The 26,894-nt window shown below is 41.1% G+C and overlaps 2 protein-coding genes across 2 annotated transcripts in view; one reads left to right on the forward strand and one right to left on the reverse strand.

Annotated features, from left to right (window-relative positions):
• Positions 1-19,819, forward strand: part of LOC118694580 (translation initiation factor IF-2-like) — a 32,499-nt gene extending 12,680 nt beyond the window's left edge. The window contains exons 3-4 of the mRNA XM_036395726.2: positions 7,784-8,023; positions 19,729-19,819. Coding sequence (XP_036251619.1) covers positions 7,784-8,023; positions 19,729-19,802 — 314 coding nt within the window. The 3' untranslated portion in view covers positions 19,803-19,819. The remainder of the gene's footprint in view (positions 1-7,783; positions 8,024-19,728) is intronic.
• The window catches only part of ZNF704 (zinc finger protein 704), a 99,900-nt gene continuing 82,210 nt past the window's right edge, over positions 9,205-26,894 (reverse strand). The window contains exon 9 of the mRNA XM_036397801.2: positions 9,205-25,908. Within this exon, the coding sequence (XP_036253694.2) occupies positions 25,797-25,908 (112 nt within the window). The 3' untranslated portion in view covers positions 9,205-25,796. The remainder of the gene's footprint in view (positions 25,909-26,894) is intronic.

The following is a 26,894-nucleotide window of genomic DNA, read 5'->3' on the forward strand; positions in this document are numbered from 1 at the left end:
TCCACTTTGGAATCTAATCACATTAGGTTTGTCTGTATCCCTTCTGCAGATTTAACTAGACACAGTGCACAATTCACTTCCCACTAGAGCTTGCCATGTAGTTTCTTGGGTGATTGAGATACAGTTCAGCAAGAAGATAGTGGATAGCCTTTGTGTATCTGATGAAAAATAAACAGCATCTGAAGAGACTGAGCACAGCCTTGAGTCTTTAGTCTATGAAAAAAGAAAAGCCCTTACATCTGCTCCTGAAACCTGATCCCTGATGAAATATGCACCACACACTCCAGATCACACCTTAAGATCAGAGGAGAAAAACATCAAAACCCAACTCAGACCTCTGCAGCTAATGGTTCACAACTTGGGGCTCTTGGTGGCAGGAGGCTGCCCAGGAAGTTCTGACACCCCAGAAATTCAAGAATGGCCTGAGAGAGACAGAGCCCTTCTGCTTTGTGCTGGTAACACAGTGCAGGCTAAGCAGAGAAGCCCAGAGCCCACATCTCATGGGAACAAAAGCAGAAAGTACCCCTAACCTGTCTGCCTCTCCTCTGTGGGTGTCAAGCACATCACCACATCAGACAAAGAGCACGTTTGCACACCCATTTCATCAGTGCTCTGCCAATTCTGGGTCCAGCTCCACCATCTGTCCACATCTTCTTGTTCATGCTGTGAACCAGCAGACTGACTGCTCAGCCCATCTCTGACCAGCCCACTGAGATAACTGTTACCACTGTTATTTCAGTCGCCCTACACATGAAACACCATTTCTCTCCTAAAGCCTAGGAAATCAGAACTCCACTACCCAGCAAAAAGAAAGAAAAAAACAAAACTAAACAAAACAACCTCCCAGAACAAAACAACAAACCCAACCAAATCAGAATCAGTCAGGCTTTCTATCTCTTTCTCTCTGGCAAATCATAAGAAACTTGAATCACCAGGACAAACAATATATTCCTCTCCCAAACTAGAAGCTTTTGAAGTCTTTGAGGCTGGGACATGCAGCTCTGTGAGTCAATTCATGTCAGCTGTGCCCATCCACACCCTCTAGGAGGGCAGCTGCCCTTCCTGCTCTGTGATATATCCCCAGCACATAATGCTCTCCAACACTTGGTAGCCATTTGTTGGCTTGCTGATGCTAATGCTCTGTGAACTCTTATCAGATGTATTTATTACCACAGTTGTTAATGTTTTGGGAAGGCACTGCCTGGCTTGAGTTCAAAGAAGAACCACAAGAACAGAAAATAAGCCCTGAAGGTGCTTATTTCAGGAGGCTGACTAATGCACCTTACTGAAGAGAAGGTTGAAAATGCAACGTGGTGAGTGGGTGTTGCTACTCACAGCTGCAAAAGGTGTTTTAGTGTGGGCTTGGGGCTTTTCAGTTCTTCAGAGCAAGATCCAGTTTCTTGCTCTCAATCTTAGAATCTTCAGCAGTATATGAAGTATATTTCTGAGAAGGAAGTATAATTAATCACTGGGGCTGGCGAGTGGGGCTTTTGTGATTAATTGTAATTGATCAGCAGGGAACACAGGGGGCATCAATTAACTTGCTGTTGTTAAAGATTTTAAAACAGAGAGGATGCTTAGCTGCATCACATGAGATGTGATGGTGTGTTGAGGAGATTAGTGCAGGTGAAGAATGTGAGGTAGCAACATCCTGAGGTCTCTTTTCTAATGCAATAGCATGCAAATCATTTGTGTGTCTGCAGTGTAGCTTGTAAGGGTGGCAGTGGAAACATGTTCAAGGTCGTGTTGTGATCTAAGAATACAAAACAGTGAGGGGCTGCATCTTATACTGCTCTGTATTCAAATAAACCCATCTTACTAATGGATTTATTTGAATACCGAGCAGTATAAGAAACAACCACGGTCCCATTTAATTCCAGAGAGGCAGTGCTGCATGTGCAAGAGCTTAAAGCTAAAAAACTTAAATGCATTTTGTCTCTCTCATCTCTGCAGATGCTTTGTTGAGTGCTTATTAGCACAAAACTCACATGAAGGAAAACAAAATGAAATCACTTGTTGCTCTTCTAGAATCTCAAATAACTCTCTTCTTCCCAAGGAAGGGGATAGTGGGGACAGCATGGGGCTGGTACTCTGGAGGACACATAAGCCATGGAGAATACAAGCTGGATTTTTCTAGAAGATGTGTTGCTTCATAGAAGATTAATGTAGGCCAGGATGAAAATTACAGTTTAGGTGCTGTCCTTGTTCCTTTCTGTGGCTCTTTTTTTCCCTGAGCTCTTGGGGTGCTTATTTGGAATTCAGGTGCTTGTCAGGATTTCAGTGATCAAGGGAAAGAATATTTTTTCCATCATGTTCTATGTTTCTTTTAAAATCAAGAGGTTTAATTAACAATATTCATGCTACAAGCTTCTTAAATATTTTGTGGAGTTTGGTACTTTTTGACACTCCTTGTCACATACATGCAGTTGACTACTTCAGACTATCCAGGCCATTCCTTTCATGTTTCCTTTAGAGAAGAAGAATGGAGACAAGGTTTCCTTGCCATCCAGGGCCAGTGTGTTTCATACACTCAAAAGGATTTACCACAGCTGAAATAATGTTGCTTAAAACCAGGGAGAAGGAGAGAAAATGTGCACGGGGCTTCAGGTGTTCTTGCCTGGTGTCAGCCCTGTGCGAGACCGGCTGCTCCAGTGTGTGGGAGCTGCAGAGGGATGGGGCCAGCCCGGGCTGGGCAGCTCTGATTTGCCTCCTGCTTCCCACCAGAGGAAGCAGCCCTGGCTTGTCCGTGGGAGAAGGAGCATCTTCCCTATTGACTTTCCAGCTGACTCTGCTCTATTCTGACATTTCCAACTATTCTGCTCAAATCCCTCAGCTCTGGGAATGCTTCAGCCCTGCCAGCAAGCCCAATTTGCAGGGACAGGGGATGGAGGGGTCCCAGGACAGGCTGGTAGAAGGGAGGCAAGGGGATGAACAGAAAAAAAAAAAAAGTGATTTTTTTTTTTTTTTCAGAAGTTAAAAGAGAAAGAATCAAGAGGCTGCCAGTCACAGGTTTATTTCTTTATTTTCTCAGCTTAGCCTTGCCATGAAGAGCATACTTAGGCGGTCCTCTCTGTAGATGGAGGTCTTTACTGTATAAAATTGTAACTGTAACTTGTGCAAAAATAAAATGAAGACATTAGAAGGACCTTTCCATTTGCAACATTTTTACTGGAAGTAATGCCTTAAGTTTCAGCTTTCATGTTTTTCAGATTCTGTACTGCATTATTATGTAACTCTGAACTTCATATAAAGTGTTATCAAGTTCTCTTCACAGTTTAGTCAGACAAAGCAATCCTTTTCCAGCCCAAGAACCAAGGACACCATTGCAGCTTCAGGCCCAAAGGGTGTAAACAACAGTGAATTGATGAAAGCAAGCTAGGAAGATAGGACTTCATAACCTGAAGCTGTAATTGGACAATTAACCCCAATATATAAATGGACCAAAACTTATAAAATATGAAAACTTGTGTCTCGGAGTCCATCTTGGGTGGAGCCACAGCCAGGCTCTTGCACTGCCCAAGGTGTATCCTTTGAAAGCCTTTTAATAAATACCTACTTTATTCCTTTAATAAATACCTACTTTATTCCTTTAACTCTGTCTAGGCTCTGTTCTAGGCAGCCTCTTTAGGCATCAGGAGCTGAATCAAGCCTAATTGAGGTAAGCAGAAAGGATTGTGGAAGGACACACAGCTTGACTGGAGACACAATGGGGAAGTGAAGTTGAAATAAATGTAGGTTTTTACATATATATGCAGCAGTCACACAATCACTCATATGGCAAAAAGGCATGGATCAAAGAGGAAGAGCTAGCATGAGATTAAAGGGGGGATAATTGCAAGCAACCAGAAAGTTTTATAATAGAGGTGATAATAATATACAGCAGAGGAAGGAAATGGCAAGGAACAGAAATGAGGATAAAATGCAAATATAAGAGATCCTTTGATCCTTCTGGCTTGCTCCTATATAACAGAATTATTTTATCACCCACTTACTTCATTTCCCTTCCACTTTCATCTTGCTTTCCTCTGATAGCTTTCTAGTTCCCCTGCCCTGACACCATACCCCCTCTGCCTCTCTCCACATGTCTGGTAGCAGTGCAGTGCAGGATGTGTCCTCATCATAAAGTGCTGGTTCTAAATACGAAACATCTTCAGTGAGGGACTGTACTTCTCATTTTGCTGCTGACTTTGGGAAGCAACAAAGCTGGCAGGGGGAGGAGTGCAGAAAATGAGCACATGTAGCGAGCCAAATGGTCCAAGTTCAGCCTGAAATGCCAAAACCCCTCACCACCATTCTGGGGGAAAACACAAATATTTAAAGAAAAGAGAACACAAGAAACAAGCAGCCTGGGAGTGGGATTTTCCAAATATTTTTGATTTTCTGTTTTTTACCAAAGCTGCGGAAGTAAAAAAAACATTTTCCTTCCTCCTTCCTTCCCTTTTTCTGTATCCTGTTTAGTTTCATAGGTCAAGAGGTCTGTGACCAGAAGGAAGGAACCAGCCCTTTTCTAAAGAGGATGTCATTTAAGTCTCCAAACAGAAATCTCTGCCCTATAGCACTGCAGAAAGCCTGGTCAGCCTTGGCTAAAAGCTGAGGCTAAACTTGGTTCTGTGAGTCACCACTTCACTGACTTCATACTGCAGGCACGACGAAGCAAGGCGGTGATGCTGATAGACACCAGGGCAGAGAAGAGGGGAGAAATAATGAGAAACAAAAATAAAGTGCCAGGTTTCTCCTCTTCCATGGCTAGAAGGTGTGTTGATGGCCTGAAAAAAACTTAAAAGCATATCTGGCAGTGATTTCTAGGGGTGGTTTGCTCACTCTGCGGGGGTGGGACTTGAAAGCGCAGGATCTGCAGCTAGAAGGATTTTGTGTTTGTGTTTGAGTAGCAGTTCCAGCTGTGAGGTAAGTTGAAGGCATCCTCGGTGTGCTCTGGTTTCAGAGGGTGCACTGGGAAGGCCTGCTTTACACACAGTGCTGCCTCTTTCTGCCAGTGACAAAAGAGCAAGGCTGCAGGAATAAATTTCTTCCCTCTTCTGAGGTAGGACTCAGAGCTCCCTTTTCACTGAACTCTGGTATGGGCACTGTTGGTCAGAGCCTTGTGTGTGTGAGGGTAGGTAATGCCCTGCATCCTCTGGAGAGTAGGTGAGGTGTATCCAGGGACAGGGAAGCAGGCCTAGTGGCACAGGTATAGGTGTACCAAAATGAAAGGGTACCTAGTGCAACCAGAGTCAGGGTGGGGTAAGAATATGATAATCCTGGTCTTGTCCCAGCCCTCAGGCTCAGACAGTTCACTCCTGGCAGAGCGAGCAGTGTCTGCTTCCTGTGGCCTTAAATGGGCTCACAACTGAAGGATGGTGTTAAATATATTTGGGTTCCCACTTACGGACCCATTTTCTGATCCTCTGGAGTCTAAATGGAATGAGTGATTTGAATGATGTGAGCAAGCCCTTCAAGGAGTGAATATTGAGCTGCAGAGCATGTGTGTCACCTCCCTTGGACAGCTGTGGTGTGCACCATGCTGGTGGGAATGGAACAGCAGCAAAGGTATCAGAACTGAGACAAAAGACTTGGCCTTCCACAGATTAATTAGTCAAATGGTCTCAACCACAAGTAGTAAGAGAGGGATGCTCCATGCCTTGTACACTGTGAGATAGCTCAGTGTTGGTGATGACACAAACACAGCTCTGACCTGCAAGGATGAAGGACAAGATTCCAAGCTAAAGCTGCTCATATCTCTTTGCAAGGAATTTAGAGCAACCCTTCTCAAATTTAGGAACTGTTTTTACCTGATTCATTCACCATGTTTAAGTATTGGGTAAGATGCAGGATTTTGTGTGCATGAGAGTTGAACACCAAAGTTTACCGGGGTGTGGGATGTGTGTCCTCTGGGACGTGTTCCTTGTGTTCCCTGCGTTCCCAGCCTGGCAATGGAGGACCAGCCTATCGCTGTTTCTCCCACCTCGCCGTGCTCTTGACTTCTGGCTACTATTTTTGGCGACTGCAGATTCCTTACGTACCACAGGAGGTCAGCACGGGATAAGTTTTTACTTCCACTGAATGCGTGGAAAAAAATGTGTCTCGATGTCGAGACTGTGCAGTTCCCACCTGCTTCAACAAACGTGGTGTTGCTTTTGGTATCAGTTGTATGTAATATAGTTTTAGGCTGCACATATTTTTATTCTCATCTTTTCTAAAAAGGGCTAGTTTATAGTTTTTTCCCCCTTTTTCTGGATGTTGTCACTATGAAAACTAATTTTGTGAAAAGCATCTCTGAAATATATATACACACACATATTATCACATGTATCTTTTATAGATATATATACTAAGATATAGATATATATACATTTATAGATATATATATACTATATATCTATATATACTTTTATAGATATATATACTATACTGCTTATAGTATTTAGAAGGAAAGCTAAAAATCCTGCAAAGCAAACAGTTTGAAAGCCTGGGAAAGATGGGTAAGTTTGCTTTTAGCCAATAGCCAAGGGGAACGTTCACATATTACTGAAAAATACTGAAAGGAATGTGTGGTGGACTAGTGATTGTCAGAGTCAGACAAGACACTGGGAGCTGTGGCCCTTGCTTGGTTAAAAACAATCTTGGTGGTTTAATCCAGTCCTTGGTAGTTCCTCCCTTTCTCACCACCCATAACTTTTGGCTTTTTACAACTTGGAAAAAAGACAGTGAAGTCTTGTCTCAGAGCAAGACTTTACAATAGGTATCACAAGGCAGAGCTGAGATAGAGTAATGAGAAATTTGCTTGACATTTGCCTTGCATTGAAATAAATGTGTTTGAAAACTCACTCTTCTCCTTCCCCAGAAATTATGGAAAAAAAATAAAAAGAGAAGAGCTGTGTCTGTTCACAGTGGTATCTTCTGGGGATAAACAGGCAAAATATAATTCAGGAAGGTGCAAATTCTTTTTCCTCTCCAACGTTAATTTTAGAACATAAATCTTAACATAGTGTTTGCTTTTTATTTTGTAAGCCAGAAAGAGAAGTGTAGCTTAGTCTTCAAACAATTTTATAACATAAATATTTTCCTTGGCATCATAGAGATGAGTGTGTGGGAGAAGGAGAAAAAAGTTGGCAGTTTAAGCAAATAAACTTGAAAATAATATGTTCGGTTAAGGGCACCAAAATAATATTATTGTTCTCTAAGTGACATTTGCATTGCTAAAAAGTTGCTTCTGGTGCAGCAGATTTCCATGAGGACCTCACATCAGAAGTAATATTAGAACATAATGATTCTGTGAGGCCACATTTGGAGAACAGGTCTCAAATGCAGTAGAATAAAGCAGGACGATGGCAGCATGCACAGTACAAAACACACAGGTCATTGAAACAGAAATTGTTTTCTTGCAGCTAAGATTATTTGAAGTCTAAATTTGAACCTAGTGAATTATTTTACTACAAGGAATGAGATTACAGGAAGTTACTGATGCAGGTAGAGACAGAATCATTCGGTCTCAAAATTTTCTCTGGGAAGTACATGAGACAAAAAAGAGACAAAGCCTGTGCAGAAGTGGAGGGAGGGAAGCATAAGTATTGAATTTTGGTCTAAAATGGAATCCCTTTAATGTAGAAACATGATAAGAACTCTAATTCTGAAGACAGCCCATCTGTCTTCAGGAACATCAGTTACAACAGAGATTATTATCTCTTAAAGTGGCATTTAATTAGTGGAATTTAGTCTGAAATATCACTTAAATGCTTCTTTGGTAATTATACGACTTCAAATCCCTTCCTTTTTATATCTACAGGAGTCAGCCATAGTGTTCCCCACTCCAATGGCACAAGTGAGGCAGCTCTGAGTACCTGCGGGGCAGGAGCGGGGCTGTGGAGGCAGCCGGCAGTTCCAGCAGTGCCTGGGGCTGCAGCATCCCTGGCTGCGGACGGACGGAGGGACACGCCCGGCGGCCGGCACCGGCACCGGGACCGCTTGTTGGGAGCAGGGCGGAGCCTTCTGGCCAGAGCTGCTCCGCCTCTGGCCCGGAGAACAGGTTTGTTCACGGATTTCCTCTGCTGGAGAGGTGACCGAGTGCGCACGGGTGTGGTGGGGAGGTGCTGCTTGAAGGGAGGAAAATGCGAGCACAAGGAGATTGATTAAAGCACTCATTTACATTGCACTTGGCATTGCAGCAGGAGGTAGGAACGCATTAGCCAAAGGAAAACCTAAATATGACCTAGCAAAGCTGGAAGGGGAGTCAAGAATTTGGACAGAAATGGTATTTGTTTATACTTTTTTTTTTTCCCCAAGAAACTACTCCTTTTTTCAGGGATGCCTCTCCAGCTCGCAAGCTTCAAGCAGTAGCTTCATCAGCTTTCCTATGGCGAAGGCACATCCTGGCCAAACGATCCTTTGCTGCCTGATCTGCATTTTGCAAAGAACACTTCTGGGAGGGTAAAACTATGTGTGGCTGATAATGAGCACTGTGGTAAGCTGCAGCAGCTGCACCAGGTCTTTGTAATCCCAGAGCATCATATTTCCAGACCTAGGAGAAAGGCATTATAAGAGATGTTATCCAGAGTCCCATGTGATTTAGAGGCATATGCACTATTTTTTAAAACTGACTTACTGAGAAGTGATGGGCTGGGTAGGGCCTGTAGAGAAGTCAGATGGGCATTTTTGAAAACTGTACCCCTTATTTTAAAAGAAAGGAAAACGTGAGGCAATCACAGCTGATTCAGCATGTGGCAGCCTCAGCCAAGTCATATTTTACCTCTTCCCTTCCCTCCCCGCACAAAACTTCCAGGAAAACCTGCAAAGAAAAGGCATATGTGGGTAGGAGGAGACCTGCTTTTAATTTCTGTACCTTCTTTGCTGCCAGATTGCTCCTTGCTGTGCACAGGGAGGCTGCCAGGCAGGAGCAGGACAGGGGAAGTGTTGCTTGCAGAATGCATCAGGAGGAGCAGCGTGAGCATGGAAGTGGGAAACCACCGTCACCAGCTAAAGGCTGAACTTCAAATTGACAGGGGCAAAACTCAGAATTCAACATCCCTGTCCTGTGTGTCTTTGCTCACAGTGTGTAAACATCAGCCCTCTGATGAAAGGGAAGGGAATCAGCCCTGCTCATAACAAAGTCAATGCACAGGTTATCACTGACTGACTCCAGCTGGTCTCTGGTTGAGGCACAGGCATTCATGGCTGTGGAAGAACTGAGGTTCACATAAACAACTAACAGAAGTTATACACAAGGGATTTATTACATGAATAATTTGACATATTCCATGGTAGTCAGATACAAGTGCATTTAATTAATGTTTTGTGGACATCATAACAGTCGGAATATTTCAGCTGAACAGTCAGTATTTGGCTGAATTCAAGCCAGTGCAATTCATGACATAACCAGAAACAGGGAGTTACAGGTCTACAATGAGGTTAGACTAGATAGCAACAGCATATTTATTGTCACATCAAAGCATTACAAAGTATGAAAGCCCAATATTTCAACTATCTCTAAAATGGTATTTGTACAAAGCTGTTGTAGATACTTAAATGTAAGGATTTGTCGCATCAGTAATGGACCATGACTTTATTTTTGGAAGTTATTTGAATATTCAAAACTATTTGGGGCAACAAGAAGAAATGTAAACATCTGACAGTCCTTTGAAGATCCCTTCTGAGAAAATACATTGTGTGCCACAGGAAAAGTGCATTCTAACTGGTGTGTCTGCTATGGCCAGTTTGACTCACATTCACTTAGCACCAGGTATTTATCCATTTCTGCAGTAAAAAGTTAGAAAATCTTTGTATTAACTCAGAAAAGAGAAAACTAAGTCAAAAGTTTTTTTTTCTTCTTCTTTCTTTAGAGGAACAACAGGTAAATTAAAAAAACCCCACCCAACATTTAAACAGTTACCTCTTATGTACAAAGGAACCAGGAGCTAGCAAAGCGCATAGCCCCTGAACAGTCTTTATTATTTTTTTCTTCAGGTTCATGTACCTGAATATATGAGTTTATTTACAGGTGGACAGGTATCCACAGAAGTAATAATCAGAATTTTTCTATTTGGCTAAAAGTTGTATAAAAAAAGACAAAACACTGTTCAAATACTTTCCAAATATATATATATATATATTAAAAGTATTCAGTATTTCCATCAGTGCCAGAGTTGGAAGCTCTTCCTCATTGTAAAAAGTTAACTTTGTGATAGTAAGTGACAGCAAAGGACTGACAGGGTCAGTCAGAGCTTTGATTTGAGGGACTGCAGCTGGAGCTACCCCAGGCCCACAGGGCAGTTGCAGATTGCAGGGAAATGAATCCATGTGTGTCTGTTCCAGTGACAGGCCACGTCCTGGGAAGGGTGACCTGCTGCTCCAGAGAGCCTCCCACTCACACTGGACAATCCTGTGGAACTCTCTGGGGCAGGTTCCCTTTGAAAGCAACCACCCAAAAACCTCTGAAGTAGTGGAAATATTCTTTATGCAAATGAACAACTAGCATGGGTGGGCAGGTAGCTCAAGAAATGGAAAAACATAATCGCCACGCTAATTCTTGTAAAGAATATAAAATTAAAGACTTGGCCCCTCAAATGCAAATACATACCGCAAAAATATTTTTAATTAACATAACCTAGATGAGTGCAAATCTCTGGATACATAAGAATATGACTACCTTCATACTGGTATCAAATATTTAAACAGTTTGCATATAAACAAAATCTTTCTTTGTTGTTGAGTCCATGCTTGCTTTAGTCTAAAGCAAGGATATTCTTATTACTTCTACTTTTTTGGTCTTTCTTCCTGTAGGATAAAGCATAAGAAACACACTTCATTGAGTAGACTGGGCTGATGTATATTACAGCGACAACCCAAAACTGAAGTAAGAAATGTTGCATGCAGTATCTTTTTCCCATATTTAATTACACTGGCTACAAAATCAAGACATCCATATTCCATCTTTCCTGCTCCCTTCCAACAGAAGGTACACTAAACCCAAGCTCTGATCCTTTGTCCCTTGCACACCCCAGCCCTGAAGTCCCCCATTGATGAGGGGGAGCACTTTGGGCACTGCATAACCTGGGGCAGGTCCCAAAGTGAGACCACAACCCCTGCAGAGCCATCCCTGCCTCGCACAGTTGGGGAAGGGATGGCCAGCACGAGTCTGGGCTGCTGGGGTGGCTGGAAAGGCAGTCCCAAGGGCAGGATGGCACCTGCAAGCCCAGGGGCAGTGGCCTCTCCTTGGCACAGCTCTCTGAGTGTGGCTGCAAACTCCTCCTGAGCCCGGCTGAGAGCGGCTGCCGGCCCCGCTCGGCCGCCCCAGCGCCCAGGATGCTGAGCCAGGGTGCCAGAGGTGCTGGGGCTGGGGCAGCTCTGGCAGGGGGAGCACAGACACCACACCTCTGCTTGGCCACACTGGGCCTGGCAGCCCAAACTGGTCCCCAAGTTCTTGACTTGGCCACAGGCCCCCAGCCCCTCTGCTCCTTGGGCTCTCCAGCTCAGCATTGCTCTGTCCTGCATCTAGGGTTTTTGGACAGCAGAAACCAGACAGGAGATTAATATCTGTCCAAGGAGGTGGGGACACACCTTCTGCTCCTTAAGTTTGGGGGTTTCTAAGCTAGGGGAAAGGTTGCAGTGATTCAAGATACAGTAAGCAGCTGTGTGAAAATGCATAGTTTGTATGTATACATTCATTTACAAAGACCAAAGGAAGGTCCTTTGCTATGTAGTTTAATCACCATCTGCTTTTAACAAAAATGTGAGCTGACAAAGCTACAGGATGTCAGTTAGACACACAACCTGGGAGTTAATGGTAGCTGAATGGCATTTCCCAAACAGAGAATTAACTTTTCTTTTTGCTTTTTTGAGATAATTTTTTCAGTAGTTTTTCATTTGAAGTCAGTTGTTTCTCTAATCACGTGTTTTAGGATTTCAAGAGATTCCTGTTCAACCATGGTCATCTCAGCAATGACAGACCCTGCTTTGAAGGCTGTTAAGAAGTAAAAACCCCAAAAGACAAACAAGCAAATCAACAGAAACCTGGGTTTAGCTATGGTGTGTGAACTAGATCAAAACAGGGCTCTTTTAAGCTGCTGAAATTCTAGTTCAGTAGTGAGTAGTGCTTTTTTGCTGTTTTGTTTTTGGTCCTTTTCTTGCAATAGCTGAGCTAGTACTAAGAAAATCCTATGAATTTGCTCACTTTCTTTTCATTTAGTTGACACTTTGGAACCTAGCTGCTTCCTGTGAGGAATGTCTGTTGTCCTGAGCATTCCTGAACATACAACACTAATGTAACAGGCAGGATGGGCTTAAATTGAGAAAATCTTGGTCTAAGTTATCTAGTTTAATGTTTTTTTCTATTTGCACTTGTTCTGAAGAAAAACTCCTTTGTCACTTGTGACACTAAAACACAGTGGTCTGCTTCTAAATGTAATTTTAACAAAGATCAGTACTCTCTGCTAATCAATGTGTTCTATAAATATTTAATTCAGCAATGGATTGACTTTTCTCATGAGACTTTACCTTCATGTTTGTTTCATGTACTTGATTTTTACTTAGCATTTGACTTAGATTCTTTTTTGCAATTTTTATTCAACCGTATCTATGGAAATTGCACAAAAGCATTTTTGAAGGCTAGAAAAAAGTAAGAGTCTCATATAACCAGATTCACATGGAGGAGAGTAAAATTATCTAAGCATAGTTTGCCATCTAAAGTCAAGAAACATTGCCTGTTGCTTAGTGAACTGATCATTCACTGGGAAATGGAAAAGTAGTAAAGGGTTTTTTTCCATACAAACAATGAATATTAGAAGTGCAAGAGGATAAGATTTGCTCATTCTGAAATGCATTGATCAGAAACAAATTATTCATTACTTGAACTACTTGAGTAACTTGAGAAAAAAACAAACCTTCTAACAGAATTACTCTGTACAATGGTGGTTTACTGTGTTGATGAAACTCAGGAGCTCATGCTTAGCACATCACCAATTCAGTAGTCATTCTTTAAAGTTTCAGGTGCAAGCAAATACTTCTCAGTACCTTAATTATTTTTATCAACTTTTAGGCATTAATATGCATATTGCTAATTTTGCAATGTTCCTAATTTAAGAAAAACAACTGAAATGTTTGGAGAGTCCTGACTTGTACTGAGAATGATTCCCAAGATATCTGAAGCCCACTGGAAGTACTCTTGGTTCAGCAGGCAGAATTGACTCATTTGCTGACACAAAGATTTTAACACTTTTTTCTTATGAAATAACAGCAAAATTCTCAGAGGAATTTGGCAGGGCCCAAGTCTGGGTGGCTTTGATCCAGCACTAAATCATTTTCAGTGGCAATGGACTGCAGAGGCTTTTTGATGAGTTATAGCCAAGGTCCTCGGAATTCTTGAGTTCTCCCCAGTTGCTGGTGCTACAGGAGACTGTGAGAATTTGGCAAAGGTCTGTAATGGTGGCATTTTGTTGTGTGTTTTTAATGTTGTAAGAATGAGAAAAGCACCTGTTTCTTACAAGAAACAGTTTTTTGCAATGTCTAAGTCACTGTTAGTGGAAGCCCCTTGTCTAAATGTGTTGTGCCAGCCCATAGGCTGCCCCCAGAGCACAGAATCCAAGCAGACTGTGAAGGAATAGCATCTGCAAGTCTTCTCTTCTGAACCTTCCTTCAAACATACATGGAAATACAGCACCCAGCTGGACCACAGAGCTGCTATTTGTGCTGCCTGACAGAACCACCTTGCACAGGGCCTGTCCCCGCTCTTGTTCCTCAGCCAAGCATGGACTGAGTTTTCAGACACCCTGTGCTCACTATAAATGTTTTAAGCTTGCTTTGCCCCATAGTTCCAAGAGCTGAGCCATGCTGTGCAGCCCTCATTTCTGGGGCAGGATGGACAGGTGGCATCAGCCCACACTGCTCTTCAGCACAGGTACCACTGATGATAAGCACGAGGCTTGCACAGCACTGGCAGTGTGCTTGCCTTGCTCCAGGGACTCCCAGAGGGCCCAGGAAGGACAAAACAGCTTTGCAGAACACACAAATACCTGGATAGTGCCCATCTTTTGCAGGAAGAACTGCAGCTTGATTGAAAATGGCAAGGTGATACATTTGCACTCCAAGGGGAAGCTATACCCAGGCTATTGGAGCAGCAGGCAGCTTTTACTTTTACCTATGGATGTAGAAATGAGCAGAATGTCTGGAAACCTCTGAAAAGGAGCTGGGGTCTCTGGAGGTGGCCAACTAAGAGCTTCTGCAAGGATGGATTTTACCTGACTTCCAAGCTGTGCATGGCCCATGCACACACACTCAGCCTGGGAGAGGGGAGCCCAGCAATGATTGACCCTGGGAAGGAAATGAGCATTGCTGTCTCTCCCTCCCCTCTTCACTGCCATGTGCCTTGTTTTCCCCACTTTTCTTCGTGTGATTTGGAATAAAGAGTTTGGACAAAGTAAAAGTCAAAAAGGTCTTTATTTTTCAGCATGCTCCATAAGATTAAAAAGGATTCTGTGCTGGGGCAGAGTAGCTGTTCTTTGTTTAAAATGCTGAAACTGGCATCTACAAATTAAGACAAACTATGTGCAATAGTGTGAGTGCTGCAGCTTAACACCAAGACCAGAGGGAAGATGAGTTCATTAACTCACTTAGGAACAAAAGGATTGTCTTTAGGACACTAGCTCCCAAAACTAGTGGGCATGAAGTCAGGAAAAACCAAATGGAAATACTACTGCCAACCTGGCAGTGGCCCTGCAAGTTGGGAGAGTGGCTGTTTAAAGAGGAAAATCCAAACTCTCCTATGGCTTCTGCTGCTGCCTTGTACCAGGAGGAGTTCACTCCCTGCAGAGCCCAGGGGCTTCACAGGCTGCCCACTGCACAGCATGGGGAGAAACAGCTCCTGGCTGCTTCACTTAAACTCATTTCCAAATTTCTATGAGCTCCTGGCATTTTAAACTTGCCTATCAAACAGTTTCACACTTCTTTAAACTAGATTAGGCTATTTGTTTAAACCCTTATCAATTAAACTAATGCAGGTTTTGCATATAAGGAAATCTACCATCTAGAACTTTGTGTCCTTCTCATTCACATTCCACTTTAAATCATGATATCCATTAATGTATTGAATTTACCAAATGATAAATAATTTCAGAAGCTACAATATTTCTCAATGTATCATTAAAAAATGTCTCTGACCCAAACAAATTATTTACTGTATTTTAGGGAATTTGCATTTTTATAAAAACATCTTCGTTTCATGGCTAATTTCAAGTTAAAACTAGATTAATAAAACGCTTACTGTTCTGTGTATCAAAAATACATGGCCCAAAAAGTGGAAAAAAATATATAAAGTGCAATGCAGAGCAAATTAAAGCTCCGTAATTTTACACTGAAGTGAAAGAGGAAATGCTCAGCTTCTAAAAATAATAATTCAGAAAAAATGTTTTTAAAAAAGAACTGGAACTTACTTTATACTCTCTGAAACAAGATTTGATAGGAAACAAAGGAAGAACAATGTATGCAGGCAGGTATTTCCCTTTTGTGACTGAAGCAAGAAAAAAGGATGTGTGGATATAAATACTGCAGTCTTCTGCAAGCAGAATGTTTTAGAAATCCCTTACTCATAAAAACTAGGCAGTTGGGGTTTTAGTTTCCTACAGCTGCTTACCCTGTGCTAAATTTACCCCCTTCTATGATGGAAACACTTTTCTTACATGAGACAACACAAATAGCAAGTGACAAGAAAACATGCTTGCTGTTTCAGAGTTAAAAAACCCCACAATGCCACTGGTGCTGATGGTCCTTTCTCCAGTTACCTGATGACCCTTTACTTCTTGCCCAGCTTTCCCATCACTATTAAACTGAAGCTGTAAAAAAATGAGCCTGAAACTCTGCACTAGCAAAGCAGCTGAGGATCATTCCTAGTTGTTACCATGTCTGGATAAGAAGTATACCCTGGTTCTCTGTAGCCCAGAGATTTACAGAGGTCATGACTTCCCAGCCCCTTGCCTGAGATTACTGTGAATAATTCCAGACTGGTTCCAGGGAGGAACAGGATCCAGTAATGTTGTTTTTCACATCCCTTAACTCCTCCAATATCTGCTTAGCAAAATCATGGTGCAGTTAAGATGCAGTCTTAAGATGCATTGGATGTAATGTTATTGATCTAATTCCTCTCTTTTCCCCCATATATTTAATTTCATACCAAAATCAATGCCAACAGCCATAGGTGGAGCTCTCCTGAGTTTAATGCTGTGGGGTATGTGCAAGTTCAGGTCCTTAATGAGACTCCAGACAAGACAGAGTGGGATAAAGGCAGCATTACCATGCCTGCCCCATGACAGAGCAGGTCACAGACCCAGCAGGCCATAGCATTTTACACAGACCTACACTTACAGGACTGGCTCAAGCCAGCATAACTCAGGAAACTTCTCTCTAGAAATGTCTCTGCTGAGGGTAGGAAGAGCTTTTTCAACAGCAGCACAAGCTTATGTCACCTTAACCTGCTGTGGAATTACAGCCTGATGCAGGATGCAGAGGTCTAAATCTAAAATAATATCCCCAAACTCCATGACTGACCAAGATGATGTCTGGCTCTCTGCAAATGCAGCAGTGGATGGTGCTGTGTTAGAAGTGCCAAAGGCAAGCGATGGGGCAAGGTCCCCTTTACAAAGGTCTACTAATGAAATACTAACTTAGGTAGTCTAAGAGTTGGGAAGAGACTGGGAAAGAGCTGGAAAGAGCCTCCTTTACTGGGGGTCCAACTTGGGTTAGGGCTCAGTGCTGAGTTCCAGCAAATGTTTGGGAAAAACTTGGTTAAAGTTCCAGGGCTCTGTGAGAGCCCCCATGGGAGCTGCAGCAGCATGGCTCTGGAAGGAGGGACACAAGGGACACAACCATGCCTGATTCAAAGTCTGACAATGCTGGGACTCATTCAGCACTTTCTGTAACATAAAAGCTATTCCACAGTTTGATTTTAATAGCTGAAAAAGAGATTCTTTCTCTTCAAAAGAGTGTTCTGCTCTATGAACACATCATAAATGCAGTGGATAACCAACCTCCCCCAAGCTGGACACAGCAAAGGCAGCACTGGAGCCAACAGCACAGGGACTGTGGTGATGGTGACTCCTTTCCCAAAGGACTGGCTATCCTGGATCCCATAGTGAGAAACCCCCTTCTCCCTGGGGCTGGTGTCAGCAGGACACATTACAGGCTGAATACCACCAGCCTGACAGCTCTGCAATCTGTCACCAGGTAACACATCCAGAGTGCTGCCACTTTGGTATTACCAGAAACTCTTCCAAGAGCCCTGCACATGTGCAGAAGTATCCACTGTACCCATCCCTCTCACAAAGCTGAATGCACAATCAAGCCCTCAGAAAGGGAGATGCACAATTTCACACTCCCAATCCCAGTGGAAAGTACACAGAGGAAAACCCTTTGTTCTACAACCATTATCTGTGTGAACAGCCCTGGTCAATGAAGTTATTCATGGGAATACCTGAACTCTCCTGAGAAAACTCTACTGCTGTGAGGGCTCAGCTTGTTACAATGTGATCTGCATTCTGCTCTTAATTGTGGAATAAGACTTTTTACCAGACTTGTAATTCACAAAAAAGACCCCAAAACACCAAAAATCAACCACAGAACTTCTGTAATTGACTGCTTAAGACCAGTTTCCTCCTACTGGGATCCAATTCTGAGCAATTTTTTTCAGGTCTTGTCTGACTGGCTCAAGCCCCTTTGGCTACTGTCTCTGCATTTGTACTTTGGCCCTTTGTTACGAGTCTGTCAAACAGAGAAAAGAACCAAACAGTCTCTGTTCAATAGACCTGATTATTTCTATCTTTCAGTTAATTCTGGACTCATAGCACAAGACAAAAACAGTAAGAGAGATGGGAAGATGATCTGTATTTCATTATTTATCAGCAAAAAATCCCCAAACAGGGGTGAGATAGCCAGATACACTGTACATGGCAGCCTGTATTCCATCAACCCTGCAGTGAAGATGAAGAGAAGAAATATATGAGTGGAGCTTTTAGTTTGATTGTTCAGAACTTTCTCATGACTGAACAATGAATGCTCAATGCAATCTTTTCCTGTAATCTTCTGCTTGTATGAATTCTCTACTTAAGCTGGAGCAGATCATGTTGCATGATCTCATTCAGACTGTACAGTATCATGAAGAACTCAATTTTAAAAGTTTTTTTTCAAAATGATACCATTCAAGCCAAATACTGGTAAATTTAGGAATGTTTTCACCATCAGAATACAAAAAAACCCCAGAATACAAAAAAACCCCAAAACTTTGAGAAAATACAATAGACAAATCAAAGGAAATTTCAGAGTAAACGATCTCTGTAACCAAGGGAAGTAGTTTTTTTTCTTTCAATTATCCAGAATTTGTGTGGCTTTGTAAAGATGTTTTAGTTTACTTTTGTCATGGAAAATAACATACCACTAGTCTATGTGATTTACAATTTTTCCCTCCTCCTTTTGGTTCTTAGGAATTCCCAAATCCTGTTTCATAATGTATAATAAGCAGTTATAAAATTATACCAACATTATAATTTCAGAGAGGTATTAAGATCCCAGTGCTATAAAAGTTCATTTTCAGAGAGTGCATGCTTGCAGTGATGTACAAACACACATCACTTGTTTCCCTAATTTAGCCCTTTGTAAGTATTGCACCTGGTTAATAAGGCTACTGCCTATTTTCTTCTAACACTAAAAATTACACATAGGCAACATCATGTGTGGCTTAAAAACATAGTATTCCTAAAGTTTTTAGGTAAACTCATTTATTTCCTTGCATACTCAGAGCTCCTATGCCTCCAGCTGCCTGGAGGAGTGTTGAGTGTACAGGAAATACAAATGGAACAAGAGAAACTTATTTAATGTGACCTGCTTATCATGCATTTTTTTATTCTGTGAGCTCAAGTAGATTTCTTTGAGCTTGATGTCAAATACACACCTTTTACAAACTTAACCAATGCTTTCACATGGTGAAATGTACAGCTGAACTTGTCTCTTTCTCACCTTCCCTTCTGCAATGCAAAAAACCATAATAAAAAAATTCTGTAAATTTGTCTGGTCTTCTAAACACAAGATAAATTGCATAAATCCAGGAAAAGGTAGATTGTCTCACAAAGTGCATATTTCAGACAAAGCTATAGGAGTATCTGCTCTTGCCAAAGCCTGATTTCAGAAGAGCTCAAAAATGTGTGCCAAACTTTAGGAGCACACATGAGGAGTCTCATCAACAAACTCCACAGGTGGAGGCAAACACATACTCGAGTGCTCTGATGAACCTGAGCCTACATTTTGTTCTTGTAACACCAGCAGTTCTGTGTCTGTGCAATTGTACTTTGTAATTCACAGACTACGTGCCCCCCTGCCCTGAAAGATTTGTTGGCATCACTTTAAGAATTAATTACTACAGTTAAACACTGATACTGAAAATTCTGATACCATGTAAATGCTATTTACATTTGTAGTTCCTAATACTGAGGATGCTGATTTTTGTTCACTTCATTATACACATTTGGGCAGTTGCAAAACAGAGTGCCTGGACACAGGAAAAAGAATTGATAGGAAAAGATTATTACAGATCAAAAAGGATTTTTCTGTGTAAAAATAAAGCAAAAATGAGAATTTGCAAAACTTGTGGAATTTCAAAACCCTAGACAGCCCAATTCTAAACCTTGGTTTACTGAAGCTGATACCTTTGCAGATATGACAAAAATATGTGATGACATGTTTTCTTTTAATTTCATGTAGAAGTAGCCCTTTGCAAAGTGCAGTACACCACTCTCCAGGCTATCATGCTGACATACTGCTTTTTTGCTTGCTGAAGTCATTTGGTAAGAAATAATTCAATTACAGACAAAGTATGTTTTGACCAAACAACTTTGTAGACAAGAAGCCCTTATATTTACACTAGATCCTGAAAAGATCTACACAAATGTATAGATTTACATTAAAATTAGGTTATGTTTTAAGCTAATTTTCTGTATTTTTATGTAATGTTTTTTTGTATTTGGAACTTCCTAAGCTACAGCATTAAGTAAGATCATGTTCATCAATTAGTGCTTAATTCTAATTTTAATAATTCAAGTAGTGACATATTGCTTTTTCCATTTTGCCTAAAATAGAAAAAAAAAATCATTCTCTTAGATATCTTCCATTCAAACAAACTCACATCCTGCCTTTACAGCCCTCTCACGTTCCCTGAGGAAATCTGTTTCAACTGTTTTCTTTTTTCCTGTCTTCCAGAGACAGCTTTTTACAAACATTTTAGTAACTTTTGTTTATCTGGCCATTGCCATTAAACATCATATATTAATTGATGCTGGGTATCACATACTATGTTAAGGACTCTACAATCAAACCTGAATCTTTAAGAGGATTGGCAAGCAGTAAAAACCAACACTCAAACATTTTAGAATGTTCAAGTCCATCTTTAGTTTTAATTACATAAAGAATTCAGATTTAATGCTGAAAGAGCATTTATATTGCTAAATTTATTTCCCTCAAGGGTATATGAGAGATCTCACATTCAGATTCAAATACATAAGGAGAAAATTCTAGGTGTCAAGATGTGTCAAAAACTAGCAGAACACCAGCTTGTTACTAAATTTATCTATTCTCTTCTGTTTCATCAGCTGAAAAAATTCTTGCTGTGAATGTGAGGAAACACCAGAGCAACCTGTACTTTCTTCTGGCTGCTGCCATCACAAACAGGCTGATTTCCCTGTTCCCAGAGTCCTTCTGCACTGCTGATACAAATGGTCTGTGTGAAGCACAAAGAACATGATGAGTGCTTTCTGTATTGAGGAATAAGCTCAAAAAGTTGCAAGTGGAGACACACAGCTCCTTAAATCCCCCATTTGGAGAGAACTGAGAGCATGGTCAGTGTGAAAGCACTGTAGTCCACGATGGAAAGAGCAGTTCAAGTGGACACTCCAGTGGAGGTGTACATTGGCTGTTAAGATTTTCCAGCTCCATATGGATGCAAAGAAAGGCTGCTCCCATCTAGCAGACAGACAGTGTATCTCAATGCTCAGCTTGATTTCTGCCCATGACTTCCTTCTAGGTATTTTCCAAAGGTGCCATAAAACTCTGCTGAACGTGTATTAGAATAAAATCTACACTATGATACCTTATACCTGCCTGGTTATCTACTAGAAAAACCTGACAAATGCAGATTAAAGCCCAAACTCCACACTGCTCTCAGTTCCAGTGCTACCACCTCACAAGAAGATTGAATAAAATATAAGATCAAGATGAGGCTTTACAAATGTTTCCATATCAAAATATTTTTAAGAAAAGGCGCAGCACAACTGTCTCCAGCAGATGCCTCTAACTTTGAACCAATAGAAGGAAGACTCATTGGCAATCTCCAACATCTCTGCAAATGGCTACCAAGCCTCTAATTCCATGTCCTGCTTCCAAGATCATGTTCCAACACATTTACAGGCAGCAGAAGAAAGAAATCACTTTGCAGTGCAACACTTACAGCGATTGTCCTGGATTCTCAACAGGGCCATTTTAGCTGGTTCCAGGCCACAGCAAGCAATAGAGAACCATCCCAATGTACTGGATCAGAATGAATGACAGAATGAAATTAGTGCCAAGAACATCTGGGACACTGCATGGTGCTGGAATCTATTGTGCAGGTTCTACAAGAGCTTTTGGCTAAAGCTTTAGCTCCTGTTCTGCTGCCTATCTAGTCATTATTGTGAACAACAAAAGGGCCAAGGAATAAAGATAGCCAATGACAGCAAGAAACTTGTAGATAATTAGACAGCAAACATTCATAGCAGGCTAAGGATGTAGGAAAAGTAAATGACAGACAGGCATTCTGCTCAGCTTACTCACACAAGCAGGGCTGGCCTGCCAACAGGTATGTGGCTAGGTGATGACTAAAGGTATTGGTTAAAAGTGTAAACTTGCAAATTGTAACAGAAGTTTTACTCACTTTGCATCTTGTATTTCCTGTTGTGTTTGTGCAAGGCACTAGAGAATCAGGCACATAGTTTTGTGTGGAAACCCTTTTATGACTAAGATGATCTGAGTTTTAATGTTCAATAGCTTCATAGAGGAGCAGCTGGAGCACAGTCAGTATTAAAAACTGCCATTAAAATTTCCCACTTCTAAAATTATCGCGTTTTCCAGATCTTTTGGGGAATGGGGTGAATGGGGAATTGGGAAATAGCTTTGTTTTAACAACAAAATATTTTTCTTTTCCTAAAGAAAAATATTTGGGATGAGTATGGTTGATCTCCACTCTGATACTGATGCTGGCAATTTCTTTACCAATGTCAATAATAGTAACAATAAAACAGATCCTTAAATTTTTATATCAAGTTCTGGTTCATCTGGATAGATGAACCCCCATCCAATTCCCTGTAGCACACAGACACTGCATGATGTGTTCAAGACATTCCTTCTGACTTCTCTGGAGGGTCAGAGACAATGACCTACCTCCCACAGAGAAACCAAAAACTGGAACTGTCATCACATGTTGTGATGACAATAAATGACCACAGCACTCAGGCTAGCTCCTCCTCAGGAGAACAAAGAAATCTGACTGGTTTGGAATGGTCAGTGCAGAAGTGTGAGATAAATCAGGTGTTAGGAGGAGAGTGACACAGCTCAAAGCAACACAGAAGCAAGAGACTGAAAAATGGAAGCGATTACTCCAGATTCTGATCAGTACTGCCAGCAGAAGGGAGGCTTAGCTGACATTTCTGTTCCTGCTGGCTGTGTGAGGATCACAAAGGGGATCTCAGCAGGCACTGAGCTGCTCGTGCAACACGAGTTAACTGGAGCTCAGAGCACAAAGTGACTGCAGAACATTCTCTGCATGGCCAGGCTGCCGCCAGCCTTGCCTCACACACAGAACCTTGACAGGTGCCTGCTCATGAATCAAAATGCCACAGCCAGAAGATCCAAAACTGATTTAATATAAACCACTGATTAAAGGTTGAGTGAAAATGCTGGTAATTTAGCTTTGTCCTGCAGGATTTATCAATACTTCTGACTCGATAACATCAACTTTCTCTCCAACTTTGATGGTTTGTGGCTTTAGTCCTTTATGTAATCCATATTCAATTTGTACCAGTGGGCATTCTGGTCTGGCAACAAAACCATTCTTCTGTGCAGAAATTTATAAAGAATAATCTTATTACAATAATTCCTAAAGTGCCCTCGGGAAAGTTGCTCACAATGCCATGACATTATAGAAACAACATTCAATCTCATACATTATTTTCTAAAAAATCCTCCAAAGCAAAAAGGAGGTGAACAACAAATATATAGGCAAATTCTATTAGTCCAACAACAGTCGAATTATGGAACGCTTTATAGTCTTGGAGTGCCTTTAAAATGGGAGGCGGGGAACAAATTGACAGGAATATCTTGGGAAAGTCCCAAATTTTTTAAGTTTTATCAAAGTAAGTACACCATCAGCAAACCCAGTGTTTGAAGATGAATTACCATGAGGTATTTAACCATGGAAATTGAAAAAATAGAACATGTAAAGAAAATCCATGTTTTACTAAGAGGAAAGAAGATAATACAGTGTCTATGTATATCCACTGACCCTTAGTGTCTTTTTTTTCTATTTGTAAAGAAAACAATCTTTCTCTTCCCTGTTAATTTCAGATTTTATATACACATATAAAACTATATAATATATATAGTTTTACATGTATATACACACACACATACAAAAATACTCATACACACTCACGTGTGTATATATCTCAGGGTCTTACTGCATTTCAGAGTCTGTTTTTCTTTGTTTTTTTTGTGACTTAGAGAACACAATTGGGTAAAAAATCAAGTAATTGCATGCATGCAAGCGTATCTTGCCACTTGTGCATGTAAATTACACAATTTGTAAATAACTGCAGAAATAGCATGCTCAAATTAGGCACCTGATTGCCCAATTAACTTGTTCCCAGAAAATCAGATGATAACCTTCAGTAGCTCCTATTATAGATTCTTCTTTTCACTGCTACCCTATGGAATCCACAGTGTATATTCCAAACAACTGCACTGTTATTTTGTGCTTTTACACAGACACAAGCAGCCCTGCACACTTAATAAAGCTATCAAGTGAACTTTGGACCAGATTTTAGAAAGTTGTTTAGATACTTAAAAGTCTTCTTATAAGAATGAGCCATCTTAGACAATTAAAAAAAATTAAAAAATATTTGGTCTAATTTCAATTGGTTCAAATGTTATGAAAAAAAAATAACCCAGGAATTTGTGGCCCTTCAGCCTCTATTAATAGGCAAAGTTTTGCTTCTGTGTCTTTGATTTTTTTAAGGTGTATAAGTATTATTTCACCATATACATTCACTTCCTAGTAAATCCTTCCTTTATTTTGCATTTTGAAATAATCATTAATTAACAGTAATTTGATACAAGTGGACACAGAACACCAGGCTGCTGCACTCCAGTGTATACTTCCTAATGGACAGAGAAACTGAAATACCCCAATCAATCTGAGTACTGCAAACAGAAACTCATTAATTCATCTATCAAAATGAGTTAAGAAATGGTCTTTTACCACAAATATGCTGCTTCTTTGCTGTTGTACTTCTTTTTCTGAGATGATGTTGTGGAAAGAGGGTATTTTCTTTTCTCTACCAATTTTTTGCATCAAATAAATCTTAGTAACTTTAAAAGAAAAAGCTGAATGAACCATTATCTTAACAACAATCTCTGAAATAAGAGAAAAGGGAGCAAAAGCAGAACTGCTGGGCTGGATCATTTCCCTGAATAAGGTATTACATATAATCCTAGTGGCTGCATTTACCAGTTCTTCACAGGCCTCCTGCAGCAACAGCTGTGCTGGTCCAACTGTTCATCCCCCCTTAGAAAGGGGAGAGTAATAAGAAAAGCTACTGGACCCCCCTAATATCCTTGTGGGTTTCAATCAAGCATCACCGTATTTCTTCCCTCAGACTTCTTGTGACAGTATCTGCTGGTGACTTGCCATTGCTGCTTTTCTTCCTCTAGAGGATCAAAATCCAATTTGGTACTTAAATTACTTTGTTCCACTCCACTGGTCTGTGCCTCTTTTAAAAAACTTCCAGGAGTGCTGCTTGTCCTTCTTGCAAAATCAGCTTTGCTTTTCTCCTATAAACAATCAAATGAAAATCCCAACTCTTCCCCACATGCCCTTTTCAAAAATATAATCATGATCATTTGTATCAGGAGAATTATTTAGTAGCAGTCTCCAGTCTTAGTACAGCTTTTGTTGAGAAAACTGTAGCTTATATGACTCTGAAGTGTTTATTAGAAAGCTTTCAAAGAGATCTTCGTTTCAGGAAAAGAAAAATTGTTCAGTTTAGCAAATACAGACGTTCACAGCAGAAAGACTGAAATGGTTAAAAATGATCCTAGGGAGCAAGCAGCTCACAGAGTTAGCAAAATAATTAACATTTTCCTTTCTTTTACAGAAGAACACTAATAGCTGCTCTGGTTTCCACACTTACTGAGACAGATTTTGTTGTGTGGTCTTGGTTTTGCTTTTTTTTTTTCTTTTTTTTTTTTTTTTTTTTTTTTTCTCTATTGCTCCACACAGGTTTTAATTAGTGCTTCTCCTTGGCTACAAGTGCTTCAAAAAAAACCAAAACAACAAACAACAAAAAAAACCCCACAAAACAAAAAACCAAACCAAAAAAAACAAACAAAAAAAAACACCCCAAAAAGCCAAAACCCCCAACACCACATCACTGGAGGGGAAAATGGGAAGTGATACAGTGCAGCTGCAGCAATCTGCTTCTGCTGTTGTCCTCCCCCTCCCCAAATCCTCTGCATAATTTCAATGGTTAGTCGATGAACCTTTGGCAGGCCTTCTTCCATCGGCAGGCAGTGCACCACATATCTCTGTTCTCCATCCCATAGACCTTCCGACACTTTTTCCCCTCCCCTCTAGGCTTCCTGTCAGAGAGAAAGGGAAGCTTGTTAACCAGATGCTTTTGTAGTTTTGTTTTTCACCCTAAGACCAGGACAACAAAGTCAGTAGAGTGCAGGAGGCAGAGAACCCATGGCCTTTCATGGGGTTTGGGCTGGTTTCATTCCAGCTGGGAGCTGATGAAGTGACAGACACATGCATGGCTGTGACTCCATCACTCTCAGGGACCAGGCCTTCTCCTTGCCTGGCTTCCACAGCTTCTGTAGCAGCTGCTGAGCCTGCTCCTCTGCTCCTGGGATGATCCCAGGAACATACTGCCCTGACTTTAGCCAGCAACTAAACCTGGAATTAATGAATTATACTTTAGCCACATGAAGTGCCAAGCTGTAATGGGCAGCCAGAGCTGTTCCACAATACAGGCCAGGCCATGTCAGACTAAAGTGCTGCAGAGCTGTGGTAAAATATTTGGAATAGCTCAGAGCAGCAGACCTTGACCACCAAGAAGTATCAGCTATGTCAAAGCAGAGAAAAGCTACCAGCTCCTAGCCTTGCTGGTCCTTCCTGCAGTTTGCTCTGAGCTCATTGACTGAAAAACAACAAAGTGAGTGGGAAGTTTTAACCCTTGCTCTAACTTGCAGAACGTTCTTGTGTGCACCTTCTCTGTGGTCCTCAAAGCCATCAAGCTGGGCAGCACCTGCTTTTAAAGCTGTAACAATTGTCCTGTTTTCCATCTTACAACCACACTCAAAAGATCACAAGTTTAGAAAATGACCCAAGTAACTGTTAAAATGAATTTTTTAATTCAACACACAGCAAGGCAACAAACCTGAGGAGCAATGCTTGACCAAGCAATCCAATGTTCACTACTGCAATGTCACCTGTCCCAGAATCTTTAAATAAAGTAACTGTACCAACAGAACTGTTTAATACCTGATTTATATGTTGCATGGCACACATGGGATTCCTTTCTTGCATACCCACATATTTTCTGACTACTGAACATGAATTCATG

The sequence above is a fragment of the Molothrus ater genome, chromosome 1, assembly GCF_012460135.2.
Source record: "Molothrus ater isolate BHLD 08-10-18 breed brown headed cowbird chromosome 1, BPBGC_Mater_1.1, whole genome shotgun sequence".
Classification (NCBI taxonomy): Eukaryota; Metazoa; Chordata; class Aves; order Passeriformes; family Icteridae; genus Molothrus; species Molothrus ater.